Genomic DNA, 16,125 nt, shown 5'->3' on the forward strand with positions numbered 1-16,125 from the left:
GAACGTGGCTATGTTCACCTTTCTCACCTAATGTGAGAAAGTGGAGAAATGTTCTGAAATGGTACAGTACAGAAAGTTGTGTTGACTTACTGTGGGGCTGAGAGTTCCTACCAGCGGGCCGCTTAGTTAGTTGTCGCTCTCTTATCTCTTAAACATTGCAATAAGCTGAATGAAAAGTGCATTCCTTTGTTTGCCCAAATTAGTGCAAATGTAGAATTAGTCCAATTGTTTTTCTTAGTTTTAACAGGCTGAAGTTATAATAATTACAGTGCCTTGCGAAAGTATTCGGCCCCCTTGAACTTTGCGACCTTTTGCCACATTTCAGGCTTCAAACATAAAGATATAAAACTGTATTTTTTTGTGAAGAATCAACAACAAGTGGGACACAATCATGAAGTGGAACGACATTTATTGGATATTTCAAACTTTTTTAACAAATCAAAAACTGAAAAATTGGGCGTGCAAAATTATTCAGCCCCCTTAAGTTAATACTTTGTAGCGCCACCTTTTGCTGTGATTACAGCTGTAAGTCGCTTGGGGTATGTCTCTATCAGTTTTGCACATCGAGAGACTGACATTTTTTCCCATTCCTCCTTGCAAAACAGCTTGAGCTCAGTGAGGTTGGATGGAGAGCATTTGTGAACAGCAGTTTTCAGTTCTTTCCACAGATTCTCGATTGGATTCAGGTCTGGACTTTGACTTGGCCATTCTAACACCTGGATATGTTTATTATTGAACCATTCCATTGTAGAGTTTGCTTTATGTTTTGGATCATTGTCTTGTTGGAAGACAAATCTCCGTCCCAGTCTCAGGTCTTTTGCAGACTCCATCAGGTTTTCTTCCAGAATGGTCCTGTATTTGGCTCCATCCATCTTCCCATCAATTTTAACCATCTTCCCTGTCCCTGCTGAAGAAAAGCAGGCCCAAACCATGATGCTGCCACCACCATGTTTGACAGTGGGGATGGTGTGAGCTGTGTTGCTTTTACGCCAAACATAACGTTTTGCATTGTTGCCAAAAAGTTCAATTTTAGTTTCATCTGACCAGAGCACCTTCTTCCACATGTTTGGTGTGTCTCCCAGGTGGCTTGTGGCAAACTTTAAACAACACTTTTCATGGATATCTTTAAGAAATGGCTTTCTTCTTGCCACTCTTCCATAAAGGCCAGATTTGTGCAATATACGACTGATTGTTGTCCTATGGACAGAGTCTCCCACCTCAGCTGTAGATCTCTGCAGTTCATCCAAAGTGATCATGGGCCTCTTGGCTGCATCTCTGATCAGTCTTCTCCTTGTATGAGCTGAAAGTTTAGAGGGACGGCCAGGTCTTGGTAGATTTGCAGTGGTCTGATACTCCTTCCATTTCAATATTATCGCTTGCACAGTGCTCCTTGGGATGTTTAAAGCTTGGGAAATCTTTTTGTATCCAAATCCAGCTTTAAACTTCTTCACAACAGTATCTCGGACCTGTCTGGTGTGTTCCTTGTTCTTCATGATGCTCTCTGCGCTTTTAACGGACCTCTGAGACTATCACAGTGCAGGTGCATTTATACGGAGACTTGATAACACACAGGTGGATTGTATTGATCATCATTAGTCATTTAGGTCAACATTGGATCATTCAGAGATCCTCACTGAACTTCTGGAGAGAGTTTGCTGCACTGAAAGTAAAGGGGCTGAATAATTTTGCACGCCCAATTTTTCAGTTTTTGATATGTTAAAAAAGTTTGAAATATCCAATAAATGTCGTTCCACTTCATGATTGTGTCCCACTTGTTGTTGATTCTTCACAAAAAAATACAGTTTTATATCTTTATGTTTGAAGCCTGAAATGTGGCAAAAGGTCGCAAAGTTCAAGGGGGCCGAATACTTTCGCAAGGCACTGTACACCCATTTATAGTAGCACTGGTAATGAATGGTTTGCCTCTTCTGTGGTCTCCTTGATAGCTTTATTTATAGTAAATTGAGAGATTCATACTGTTAATTGACCTCTTCACTGTTGTCTTCTTATCCAGAGATGGTGACCTATAATGAGTTTTGAGCTGGGCACATTGGACCTGGCAGAGATGGACAACAGGATGAATAGTTCTGACATGAAGACCCTGTCAACCCTGGATCACCTTTACCTCTCCTCCCTAGAGCACAGCCTCAACAGTCCCCACCACCACAGCCCAGACAGAAACCACTTATTCAACCACAGCTCAGACAGAAACTACTCATTTAACCACAGCCCAGACATAAACCACTCATTCAACCACAGCTCAGACATAAACAACTCATTCAACCACAGCTCAGACATAAAACACTCATTCAACCATAGTTCAGACATAAACCACTCATTTAACCACAGCCCACACAGAAACCACTCATTCAACCACAGCCCACACAGAAACCACTCATTCAACCACAGCCCAGACAGAAATCACTCATCCAACCACAGCTCACACAGAAACCACTCATTCAACTATCCATACAACTACACATACAGCGAGTACCAATGTAAGTCTACTGTAAGGGACTTTTACTAAATCTGGCATTTACTAAAGTGTAATAACTTAATGATCTATAAAGGTAATCTTATGTTAAAGCAATTGCCACAGTCTTTTCTCTTGCCTGTGATGCTATGTATACAGATGTAGGATCTTAATTTGATCACCCTGTTGCAAGAGAACTTTCCAGCAATGCAGGAAATGTAAAATATGCAGTGTATTTAAGGTTTAAAAAGGCTTCTGAAGTTTGAAAGGTTGACATTTCAGACTTGATTCCCCTACGAAAAATGTATCAACCCCTACAAAAATGTTCATTAATTATAATCCACATAATAATTCACATTTCCTGTTGCTGCAAGATTATTTTCCAGCTGTAGCAAACAGGCTCAAATGAAGATCCTACATCTGTATCTCATTGTGTTCTCATTTGACCTTGTTTAGGTTCGTTAAAAGAGGAGTCCATGTCCCCTCTTTGGTCTAGCAACTGTAGCGTTGTCAGCCTGTCCAGACCCACTCTTCACTCCAAGTCCCCCACTTACACAGACCCCAGCACTCTGCTCTACATTGACTGCAGAGTGTGTGGGGACACGGCCTCAGGCTTCCACTATGGAGTCCATGCCTGTGAGGGCTGCAAGGTAGGACTGATACCTACCAAATGAGGTTCTGGTGGCTTGACAGTGTGTGTTTGCTTGAAGCTATACAAATGCATTGTTACACATTTGAGCATAAAAACAAAACAAACGTCTTGCTATTTAACCTCCAGGGGGTCATGTATTAGTAAGGATTTAACCCTGACACATAAACACTCACCGTAAACCTTGTATTCATATCAAGCCCACTGTTTCCATTGATCACATTTCGTTTTTTAAATTCTGTAAAATAATTATAGTCTGTTGCTGCTTTATGATTCTACAATCTACATGTTCTCTGCCTTTCTCTTAGGGATTCTTCCGAAGAACCATGAGGTTAAAACTGGTGTATGACCACTGTGATCTGCATTGTCGGATTCACAAAAAGAGCCAGAATAAATGCCAGTACTGTCGCTTTCAGAAATGTCTGCTTGTGGGCATGTCACAAGATGGTAAGCCACTACATTGTTGTGAAAAGTATATTTGCTCACCAATATTTTTAAGAGTCATGGTTTGTCATATACAGTGCATTCGGAAAGTATTCAGATCCCTTGACTTTTTCCACATTTTGTTACATTACAGCCTTATTCTAAAATGGATTCAATTATTTTTTCCCTCGTCTACACACAATACCCCTTAATGACAATACCCCTTAATGACAATACCCCTTAATGACAAAGTGAAAACAGGTTTATAGAAATGTAAGCACATGTATTACAAATAATAAACTAAAATACCTTATTTAAATAAGTATTCAGACCCTTTTCTATGATGCTGGAAATTAAGCTCAAGTGCATCCTGTTTCCATTGATCATCCTTGAGATGTTCTACAACTTGATTGGAGTCCGCCTGTGGTAAATTCAATTGACTGGACATGATTTGGAAAGGCACACACCTGTCTATATAAGGTCCCACAGTTGACAGTGCATGTCAGAGAAATAACCAAACCATGAGGATGAAGGAATTGTCTGTAGAGCTCTGAGACAGGATTGCGTTGAGGCTCAGATCTGAGGAAGGATATCAAAAACATTCTGCAGCATCGAAGGTCCCCAAGAACACAGTGGCCTCCTTCATTCTTAAATTGAAGAAGTTTGGAATCACCAAGACTCTTCCTAGAGCTGTCCGCCCAGCATAACTGAGCAATCGGGGGAGAAGGGCCTTGGTTAGGAAGGTAAACAAGAACCTGATGGTCACACTGACAGAGCTCCAGAGTTCCTCTGTGGAGACGGGAAAGCCTTCCAGAAGGACAACCATCTCTAAAGCACTCCACCAATCAGGCCTTTATGGTAGAGTGGCCTGACGGAATTCACTCCTCAGTAAAAGGCACATGATAGCCCGCTTGGAGTTTGCCAAAAGGCACCTAAATGACTCTCAGACCATGAGAAACAAGATTATCTGGTCTGATGAAACCAAGATTGAACTCAGATTTGACGCTTGGCCTGAATGCCAAGCGTCAAATCTGGAGGAAACATGGCACCATCCCTACAGTGAATCATGATGGTGGCAGCATCATGCTTTGGGGATGTTTTCAGTGGCAGGGACTGGGAGACTAGTCAGGATCAGGGGAAAGATGAACGGAGCAAAGTACAGAGAGATCCTTGATGAAAACCTGCTCCAGAGCACTCAGGTCCTCAGACTGGGGCGAATGTTCACCTTATAACAGGCCAATGAACAGAAGCACACAGCCAAGACAACGCAGGAGTGCTTTCGGGACAAGTCTCTGAATTTCCTTGAGTGGCACTGCCAGAGCCCAGACTTGAACCTGATCCAAAATCTCTGGGGAGACCTGAAAATATATGTGCAGCAACACTTCCCATCCAATCTGACAAGAGCTTGAGAGGATTTGCAGAGAAGAATGGGAGAAACTCCCCAAATACAGGTGTGTCAAGCTTGTAGAATTATACCCAAGAAGACTTGAGGCTGTAATCGCTGCCAAAGGTGCTTCAACAAAGTACTGAGTGAAGGGTCTGAATACTAAGTTTGGGGTCACTTAGAAATGTCCTTGTTTTCCATAAAAACACACATGAAATAAGTTGCAAAATGAATTGGAAATATAGTCAAGATGTTGACAAGGTTATAAATAATGATTTTTAATTGAATAATTTGCATCAATTACATCCTTGCAGGCCTTTGGCATTCGAGATGTCAATTTGTTGTGGTAATCTGAAGAGATTTCACCCTATGCTTCCTGAAGCATCTCCCACGAGTTGGATTGGCTTGATGGACACTTCTTATGTACCACATGGTCAAGCTACTCCCACAACAGCTCAATAGGGTTGAGATCTGGTGACTGTGCTGGCCACTCCATTATAGACAGATACCAGCTGACTGCTTCTTCCCTAAATAGTTATTGCATAGTTTTTAGCTGTGCTTTGGGTCATTGTCCTGTTGTAGTAGAACCTTGGCTCCAATTAAGTGCCATCCACAGAGTATGGCATGGTGTTTTGCGAATTGGAGTGATAGCTTTCCCTTTTACCCTATAGAAATCTCCCACTTTACCACCACCAAAGCACTCCCAGACCAGCACATTGCCTCCACCATGCTTGAAAGATGGCGTCAAGCACTCCTCCAGCATCTTTTCATTTTTTCTGCGTCTTATGAATTTTCTTCTTTGTGGTCCGAACACCTCAAACTTAGATTAGTCTGCCCATAACACTGTTTTCCAATCTTCCTCTGTCCAGTGTTATTTTGCCCATCTTAATCTTTTATTTTTATTGGCCAGTCTGAGATATGGATTTTTCTTTGCAACTCTGCCTAGAAGGCCAGCATCCTGGGGTTGCATCTTCACTGTTGACGTTGAGACTGGTGTTTTGCGGGTACTATTTAATGAAGCTGCCAGTTGAGGACTTGTGAGGCGTCTGTTTCTCAAACTAGACACTCTAATGTACTTGTCTTCTTGCTCAGTTGTGCACCGGGGCCTCCCACTCCTCTTTCTATTCTAGTTAGAGACAGTTTGCGCTGTTCTGTGAAGGGAGTAATACACAGCGTTGTACGAGATCTTCAGTTTCTTGGCAATTTCTCACATGGAATAGCCTTCATTTCTCAGAACAAGAGTAGACTGACGAGTTTCAGAAGAAAGTTATTTGTTTCTGGCAATGTTGATCCTGTAATCGAACCCACAAATGCTGACACTCCAGATTATAACTAGTCTAAAGAAGGCCAGTTTTATTGCTTCTTTAATCAGAACAAAAGTTTTCAGCTGTGCTAACATAATTGCAAAAGGGTTTTCTAATGATCAATTAGCCTTTTAAAATGATCAACTTGGATTAGTTAACACAAGGTGCCATTGGAACAGAAGAGTGATGGTTGCTGATAATGGGCCTCTGTAGGCCTATGTAGATATTCCATAAAAAATCTGCCGTTTCCAACAACATTAACAATGTCTACACAGTATTTTTGATCAATTTGATGTTATTTGAATCGACAAAAAATGTGCTTTTATTTCAAAAACAAGGACATTTCAAAAACAAGGACATTTCTATGTGACCCCAAACTTTTGAATGGAAGTCTAAATGTGATATTTCAGTTTTCTTTTTTATTAATTTGCAATAACATGGACTCTTAACAACATTATGAAACGTTGTTGCTCCTAGGCAACGCCCCCCTCCCTGCAGCACCAGCACACATTGAAATAGAATGAATAGAATGGGTTTGGAACCTCTAATCATGGCAATTTGACTGGTAAACTCATGGGTACACTCGCAATGTCTGCATGGTATTGGGATTTATACAATGGGTGGGTCTAATCCTGAATGCTGATTGGTTAGGTAAAACTGCATTCCAGCCGATCTCTATTCCACAAGTTGCCACTGGCTAAATCTATGATGTTAAAATGCCTATTTACTCTGTTCCATCTGACTGTGTAATCCACTGTCTCATCAGCCCAGCCAAGCAACATATAAACTTGATCTCCACTATAAAAAGCATCTAGACATTATTTCACATTTCTTTTAGACTAACATTTTGTTTTCAACAGCGGAGATTTGTATAAACCTAGCTGTCTGTCTCTCCGACATTTGCAAAATTAAAACAATATTAAAATTCGATCTCCAGCTGTCCCATAGTAATGAACGTGTTGGGAGTCAGGACGAAACGGACAAGCAGGCAGCGTTTCTCAGCCAGTCGAAATCATGAATAAGCTGGCATCATTTTTATGGAGATATACAAAAAATATTTTTAGGGGCCTCCCAGGTGGCGCAGTGGTTAAGGGCGCTGTACTGCAGCGCCAGCTGGGCCATCAGAGTCCCTGGGTTCGCGCCCAGGCTCTGTCGTAACCGGCCGCGACCGGGAGGTCCGTGGGGCGACGCACAATTGGCCTAGCGTCGCCCGGGTTAGGGAGGGCTTGGGCGCAGTGTGCGCTAACCAAGGTGGCCAGGTGCACGGTGTTTCCTCCGGCGCATTGGTGCGGCTGGCTTCCGGGTTGGATGCGTGCTGTGTTAAGAAGCAGTGCGGCTTGGTTGGGTTGTGTATCGGAGGACGCATGACTTTCAACCTTCGTCTCTCCCGAGCCCGTACGGGAGTTGTAGCGATGAGACAAGATAGTAGCTACTACAACAATTGGATACCACGAAATTGGGGAGAAAAAGGGGTCAAATTTAAAAAAAAATATATATATATATATATATTTTTTAAATGTTGAAAGAATTTCACATGAAACACAGCTAATTTGAGGTCTTTCCAGTTTCAGTTTGAAGTGATCATGTTACTGTAGCTGTGTTGTTGGCTAGCTCCTTTGAACAACACTGTCCTAACGAGTGAGCACATTTTCTATGCCAGGCGAAGTCGTGCCTCATTAGCTCATTGTTATGGATGTATCCAAATAATTGTCACTAGAAGACAGCTTAAACAAATGTAACCTTTTGACTTTGTCTCAGACCTAACAACAATATATCCTCCAAACATCGACTTCTCTAGCATTATCACTTAATTAAGCAATAATTTGAATGAACATTCTACATTACCATGGAAATTATTGCTTAAGTGATAATGCCCTTGAAGCCGATATTTGGAGGATATTTTGGCACGGTTTGTTGGCCCTCAACGAACAACATCCGTGCCAATATATCCTCCAAACACCGGCTTCTCGGACATTATCACTTAAGCAATAATTTCCATGGTAATGTAGAATGTTCATTCAAATGATTGCTTAGGTGATGTTAACTGATGTGGCTCATGTAATGGAATGTATTTTTTCTCATGTAAGTTGAGTTGAATCAACAAATCACAGCACATATTGATGGGTACACTTTCTGCTTTTACTTCCTGCTTTTCTCCTATGGGTGCACTCGCAATGGCTGTCAGTCCACCCATTATGCCATTATTGACTTGAACAGGGACACCCGTTTAATTAATTATATTTCTATGGCAGCACAGTCAGGAGCGGAGTAGAGAAGAAAATGTGCGTCTTTATTTTTTTGTTGCTATTCGAACGGTTATAAAGGTGACCCAGTCATTTGGCTGACCAATGACCGTCATCCAAAATTCCATGACTGTCACAGGCTTAATCAAGGATATTAAACATATTCAATGTGAACTGTTTCAACAGCAGGTGTCTGTCTGAAACCGGGCCTTAAGTCTTTGGAAAGGTTTCTACACAGCAGGATGAAGTACATTCCTTCCTCCAACGTCTTTGTCATTGTCTTGTTTGGGCAGCCAGTGACGTGTAGCATTATTCAATACAGAAAGAGTCTGACTGGCACCCAGGCTAGAATATAATGATTTTGATGTCCCCACGCAGCCATCCGCTTCGGCCGGATGCCCCAGGAGGAGAGAGAGAAGCTGCTGGCTGAGTTTATGGATGTGTCCCCCAGGAGCCCAGAGTCAGTGGACTTGAGAGCCTTGTCCAGACAGCTGTGTCTGTCCTATCACAGACACTTCCCCCTGACCAAGAGCAGGGCCAGAGCCATCCTGTCTGGGAAGACCCACGGAAACTCAGTAAGGGCCCAATTGTTACTTGAGATACTGTACAACTACATGCACATAATCTTTAAAGTTTTGCATAAATTTTGCATTGATGTCAATGGAACATTTGTAATATGAGTCAGAACAGAGCCATTGAAAGCCACTTGACCTCTTTCTCTCTCACACACACAAGACATTTGGTTCTGTATATTTGAATATCACAGTTTTTGGAAAATGCACTCTGTCCTGATTAACTGGTAGCAAAATATCAGTGTACAGTAGGAAGCAGTAATATTGGGTCATCTCAGCTTGTCTAAGAGGAAATAACTAATAGACAGTTATTTATACTTTAGAGAAGCAGATATATTTTCACTAAAAGTCAGGATTTTAATTGATCATTTATTTCATAGTTAGATTAACCCGTTGTGCATCAGCAAGGGGACGAATACTGAATCACTACAAATTGCCAATAGAATGAATGACAATGGATGGCAATGCTTCATAATACATTGTTTTTAAGGGATGTCTCTCTTTCCTTCCAGCCATTTGTCATCCATGACATGAAGTCCCTGACAGCGGGTCAGGACTTTATAAACAGTAGACAGTTCCCTTTCCTGGAGCACCAGAGGTCTGTCCTGCCCCCTCAAGAGCCTGCCGGGGAGCTGGAGCTCTTCTTTTTCCGGCAGGTTCAGTTCCGCACCGCCGAAGCTGTACGAGAAATCATAGAGTTTGCCAAGAGTATCCCTGGATTGACAGAGCTGGACATAAATGACCAGGTGACCCTGCTGAAGTACGGGGTCATCGAGGTCATGTTGATCATGCTGGCGCCGCTGATGAACAAGGACGGCACACTGTTCGCCTACGGACAGATCTTCATGACCCGGGAGTTCCTCAAGAGTCTGAGGAAGCCCTTCTGTGAGATGATGGAGCCAAAGTTTGAGTTTGCGGTAAAATTCAACGTGCTGGAGCTGGACGATAGTGATACGGCGCTCTTCCTCGCTGTCATCATCCTCAGTGGAGGTGGTGTTTTTCCGTTTTACATTTATGCATTTACAGTTGAAGTCAGAAGTTTACATACACATAAGTTGGAGTCATTCAAACTTGTTTTTCAACCACTCCACAAATGTATTGTTATCAACTATAGTTTTGGCAAGTCGGGTTAGGACATCTACTTTGTGCATGACACAAGTAATTTTTCCAACAATTGTTTACAGACAGATTATTTCACTTACAATTCACTGTATCACAATTCCAGTGGGTCAAAAGTTTACAAACACTAAGTTGACTGTGCCTTCAAACAGCTTGGAAAATTCCAGAAAATTATGTCATGGCTTTAGAAGCTTCTAAATAGGCTAATTGACATCATTTGAGTCAATTGGAGATGTACCTGTGGATGTATTTCAAGGCCTTACCTTCAGACTCAGTGCCTCTTTGCTTGGCATCATGGGGAAATCAAAAGATATCAGCCAAGACCTCAGGAAAAAAATTGTAGACCTCCACAAGTCTGGTTCATCCTTGGGAGCAATTTCCAAACGCCTGAAGGTACCACGTTCATCTGTACAAACAATAGTATGCAAGTATAAACACCATGGGACCACGCAGCCGTCATACCGCTCAGGAAGGAAACACGTTCTGTCTCCTAGAGATGAACGTACTTGGTGTGAAAAGTTCAAATCAATCCCAGAACAACAGCAAAGGACCTTGTGAAGATGCTGGAGGAAACAGGTACAAATGTATCTATAGCCACAGTAAATCAAGTCCTATATCGACATAACCTGAAAGGCCGCTCAGCAAGGAAGAAGCCACTGCTCCAAAACCGCCATAAAAAAGCCAGACCACAGTTTGCAACTGCACATGGGGACAAAGATAGTACTTTTTAGAGAAATGTCCTCTGGTCTGATGAAACAAAAATAGAACTGTTTGGCCATAATGACATCGTTATGTTTGGTGGAAAAGGGGGAGGCTTGCAAGCCGAAGAACACCATCCCAACCGTAAAGCACGGGGGTGGCAGCATCATGTTGTGGGGGTGCTTTTCTGCAGGAGGGACTGGTGCACTTCACAAAATAGATGGCATGATGATGATGGAAAATTATGTGGATATATTGAAGCAACATCTCAAGACATCAGTCAGGAAGTTAAAGCTTGGTCGCAAATGGGTCTTCCAAATGGACAATGACCCCAAGCATACTTCCAAAGTTGTGGCAAAATGGCTTAAGGACAACAAAGTCAAGGTATTGGAGTGGCCATCACAAAGCCCTGACCTCAATCCTATAGAAAATCTGTGAGCGGAACTGAAAAAGTGTGTGCAATCAAGGAGACATTAAACCATTTAATGGCAATGCTACCAAATACTAATTGAGTGCATGTAAACTTCTGACCCACTGGGAATGTGATGAAAGAAATAAAAGCTGAAATAAATCATTCTCTTTACTATTATTCTGACATTTCATATTCTTAAAATAAAGTGGGGATCCTAACTGACCTAAAACAGGTAATTTTTACTAGGATTAAATGTCAGGAATTGTGAAAAACTGAGTTTAAATGTATTTGGCTAAGGTGTATGTAAACTTCCGACTTCAACTGTATGTTAGATAGATGCGGTAAAGAGGTCAATGGAACTCATCCCAAACGCGTGGGGGAAAGATGCCTTGGGGAAAATGTCCAGATTCTTCTCATTGCCTCCTAGCAAAATTAGCCTGCCTTAAGGCGATTGTTTATACAGTATGTGTATTTCACACTATGTTGAGGTAAATATCAAAGTATATTGCTTGTATGCATGTCAACCCCAATACATGTTCATGTCATCGTCACCAATCAACTGCATTACAGTTCAAAATTACTTTGGCTACCACCACCAATTTTTGTATGCTAGCTATTCTACCAGTTTATACAAACCGGATTTAGCATTTAGCAGTCATTTTCTCTAAACCTGAAAAGGAACTTCTCAATGTTATGCAGCAAAAACAGCCATATATATCAAAATCAGACTTTAGAAAACACATTGTGGGCCTGTTACAATACATCAATCATGACAGATTTGACGAAAATCCACTTTGTTTGATCAGATTTGTTGATTGTGCGCCAGTATGGCATCCTTCTTCTATCCCCAACAGTCTGCCTTCCATTGACCTCAACTGCAGGATTAGGTGTTTTATTGCTCTGAGATGGCTTGATTGGGCTTGAGACCAGATATAAAACAATGGTGACCTATTTTATGCTGTATCATTTCAATTGACCTTGGACTTTGCTCATCAGGACATTGCAACTTCAGATCATTTGATGTATACTGTATGTCCAATCTTCCTCTATTTCCCTCTCTCGCACTTTCCACTCTCTGGTGACCTCTAACCTTGACCTTGTTGTGCTCTACTCTAGACCGTCCAGGCCTGGTGAATGTGAAGCCCATCGAGGACCTCCAGGAGGCAGTACTGCAGGCCTTGGAGCTGCAGTTGAAGACCATCCACCCAGACTGCCCCCAGCTGTTTGCCAGGCTGCTGCAGAAGATGACCGACCTGCGGCCGCTGGTGGCTGACCACATCCGGCTCATCCACCTGCTCAAGAAGCAGGAGCTGGAGATGTGTCTGCACCCCCTACTACAGGAAATCATGAGGGACCTGTACTAGAGTAGTGGGAGACTCAGTTTAACAGCTATGAAGAAAAGAAGACTATACAGCAGTGGAGGCTGCTGAGGGGAGGACGGCTCATAATAATGGCGCAAATGGAATCAAACACATGGAAATTGCATTTAACCCAACCCTCTAAATCAGAGAGGTGCGGAGGGCTGCATTAATCAACATCCACGTCATCTGTGCTGATGGAACAGTGGGTTAACTGCCTTGCTCAGGGGCAGAGCGACAGATTTGACCTTGTCTTCTCTGGGATTCAATCCAGCAACCTTTTGGTTACTGGCCCAATGCTCCTACCCACCAGGCAACCTGCTGCCCATATTGGTGGTACCACCAACATCCTGTGCTATACAGTACAGTTTAATCCAACTAGTGTGTTTATTATAACAATATGCAGAACCTTATAGGTCTTTATCTAGCCAGATCTGTTGGTGCTTTGGTCAACTCTTCTGTGTCATGTATATCATAGCAGCAATAGTCACTGAGACCAGGCTAGTTTTCATCAGGCTCTCAGTTAAAGCAAATGTCTGGCTTCACAGGTGACCTCCATGACAAGTGAGGGTTAAGTCTGTTTTCTTGGGACTTGTTGTTTAATAGAAGGATCTGTGAACTCTATTTAAACAATAAGGCACGAGGGTGTGTGGTTTATGACCAATATACCATGGCTAAAGGCTGTTCTTATGCACGACGCAACGCTGATTGCCTGGATACAGCCATTAGTCGTGGCATATTGGCCACAACCACAAACCCCCGAGGTCCCTTATTGCTATTATAAACTGGTTACCAACGTAATTTGAACAGTACAAGTAAATGTTTTGTCATACCAGTGGTATACGGTCTGATATATCACGGCTTTCAGCCAATCAGCATTCAGGGCCCAACCACCCAGTTTATAATACATTATGAATGATCCATTACTGAGCTTCCTACCATCTTGCTGTAACTGCAGCTATTCTGTCTTCTACCATGCTTTTTAATTAAAGGGATGAAAGGAGAATTGCTTTTAATTACAGGACATTTATTGGGGCATCCTAAAATAAAATAAGCAGATACCTACAGGTGTTATATACTGTGAAACACAATGTGTGTTATCGTAATACATTGTTCATTATGTCTTTTTTGAATGTAAGTTTCCGTGTCTTTGAAGCATTTTTGAGAGGTTAGATGAGTGTGAAAACGTCTATTAGTTTATATTTCCTCAACTTCACCCCCTCTAAACATTTCAGTGTATAATGTAACATGTACTACCATGGAAATATGCTATCCTGTGTTATGTATAAATCACCTGTATAAACAATACTAATATCCTTCCTGATAAATACTTAAAGTACATTTTAATGTTGCCATCTAGTGGTGAATATGTCAGAGATGCCATCGCTTCAAGATGTTATGCAATGTCTTGATATTCCACTGTTGCTGAGGCAAAACGTGTCAGTGCTAGTGTTAAGGTAACGATTGGTACGTGTTTTTCTGTTGCTCACTAGAAAAACGAGAATTCAGTCTTGGAGGTGTTTCCTGGCCGATTCCGCGTTTGGTTAATGATGTTTGTCCCCCATGAGCCACTGTAGACGCAGAAGCTTATTATCGTATTCGCTTCCTCAAAATCCTAAGAATGAATCTATGATAACTCAAGATATCAGTAATAAATGTTAACGTTTTTGCTGATTATATTTTAGTTGCTCAATTTTACATCTAACTAAGATGTTTGGTGCAGTATTTCTCAAGTTAATAAATGTGCGGTGTGCTGTTTTATGTAAACAAAGTCGCGTTGTCTTATATAAACAGTGGGAGCTGCTGGGCAGGTCTGTCTCACTGTCTATGCTATTGGATAAAGAACAATCGCCGCAGCTGTTCACCCCATGTTAGTGGGCAAATGGACATCGTCAAATCAAAACCCAACATTAATTTAACCGTTGTGTTGCACGGATGATACAAAATCCATTTTAGACGAATACTGACTTTATGACCAAAATTATCGTATTTACTCTTTAGTACATTTTGACACTAGAATAACTGTTTCTGACTCATATTGATGCTACATAGGCAGTTCTCAAAGGGATTCGTTGCTGTGATTATTGCTATACATAGTGTATTCTATCTACAATGAGATATGGCATGGTTCAAATTCTTTAGTTTATTCCAAACATAATTGGGGAAATGGTACAATAGTTATTCTGCCAAAGTGAATTAATGTGCATCACAGGTAGTAGACTTGCAGTACACTTGTCTACAAGGTTATAATCTTATATGTTGTATAAGTGTCTATCTTTTGAATATTTATTTTAATGTTGGTGCCCAAAGTCAGAGTCATCGTGGTTTCTTATAGACAAACGTGCCTTGTATGCACAGGGAACATACACTTTGATTGACAGTTATTGTTTTGAGAGGGGGGGGGGGGGGGTGCAGAGATGGATTCGTTGTATGTGCAAGAGGATGCTGTGTACATGCGTGTGCTTGTAGGTCGTGGATAGTGTAGCCCACTTAGAGTCCGCTGGATCTGCTACAGCCACCACTGTGTAAGGAGGGTGAATCGGAAGCATGTGTCAAAGCTACGTAGACAGCAACATGATCGCAGCATTCCCACCAGGTGGAGCTCTTGTCACCATAGGGTCAGATCAGAATTAGATCTTTGTATTCTATTGCTTGTCTTATTTTAAGGAGTCGCTCTCTATGGCCTGTCAGAAAGCAGAAATAGAACAGTTAAACACACACGCAGCAAAACTCCACAGAAATAGAAGCCAAGAGGTCAGAAGACAGAGATGGTTTTGGTCTTGTGTTTCACCACTTTTGATGACCCCAGGGCTATTTTTCCCTTCACTGAAGTTTTCTGAGACACACATGATTCATAAGATACAGGAAAACACATTGCTAAAACTTACGCCCTGTCATCAGTCCCCGAATTAGGTCTGATGACCAACTGAAAGGAAAACATCAGGGCCATCAGACATTATAGAACACAAAAACATAATGGTCTATGACTGTAAAAGGTGTTGTGAATTTAACATAAGGAGCTTCAACGTAAGTGTTACCCAATAGCTTTGTTGAGATTGTGTTATCATTTAGTCCCATCCTCTCTGCCAATAGCTGTGGTGCACCTAGTGCCATTTCCCAATGGTGGAATCCCCTAGTGGCCTGTCTAGACGGGATCCACAGTGAGATTGCACCACACTGCTACTGCAACAGCAAACATTGTACCCAGCTACAAAGTCTTGCACATGTATCCTACTGAGGTGAGTCTAATGGTGGAGATCAGTGTCTCAACGTCTTTTGTACCTGCCTGGGACAATTCACATTAAAACAAGCTCTTTACGGCATACACAATCAGTGTCAGGGTTATAATGTTTGTGTTATATGAATGTCTATCTTTTTAATATTTATTTTAATGTAGATGGCCAAAGTCTGTGTCATCGCAATTTTTCATAGCCAACCAATGCCTTTGTTCGTGCACAGGCAACATACACTTTGATTGACAGTTATTGT

The 16,125-nt window shown here is 41.8% G+C and overlaps 1 protein-coding gene across 1 annotated transcript in view; it reads left to right on the forward strand.

The window, feature by feature from the left end:
* The window catches only part of LOC110492412 (peroxisome proliferator-activated receptor gamma), a 17,321-nt gene extending 2,914 nt beyond the window's left edge, over positions 1–14,407 (forward strand). The window contains exons 2-7 of the mRNA XM_021566706.3: positions 2,015–2,498; positions 2,930–3,123; positions 3,431–3,569; positions 8,855–9,051; positions 9,561–10,038; positions 12,395–14,407. Coding sequence (XP_021422381.2) covers positions 2,030–2,498; positions 2,930–3,123; positions 3,431–3,569; positions 8,855–9,051; positions 9,561–10,038; positions 12,395–12,642 — 1,725 coding nt within the window. The 5' untranslated portion in view covers positions 2,015–2,029 and the 3' untranslated portion in view covers positions 12,643–14,407. The remainder of the gene's footprint in view (positions 1–2,014; positions 2,499–2,929; positions 3,124–3,430; positions 3,570–8,854; positions 9,052–9,560; positions 10,039–12,394) is intronic.
* The last annotated feature ends 1,718 nt before the right edge of the window (positions 14,408–16,125 follow it).

This window comes from Oncorhynchus mykiss, chromosome 16, assembly GCF_057628025.1.
Source record: "Oncorhynchus mykiss isolate SJ-2025 chromosome 16, ASM5762802v1, whole genome shotgun sequence".
NCBI classification, from domain to species: domain Eukaryota; kingdom Metazoa; phylum Chordata; class Actinopteri; order Salmoniformes; family Salmonidae; genus Oncorhynchus; species Oncorhynchus mykiss.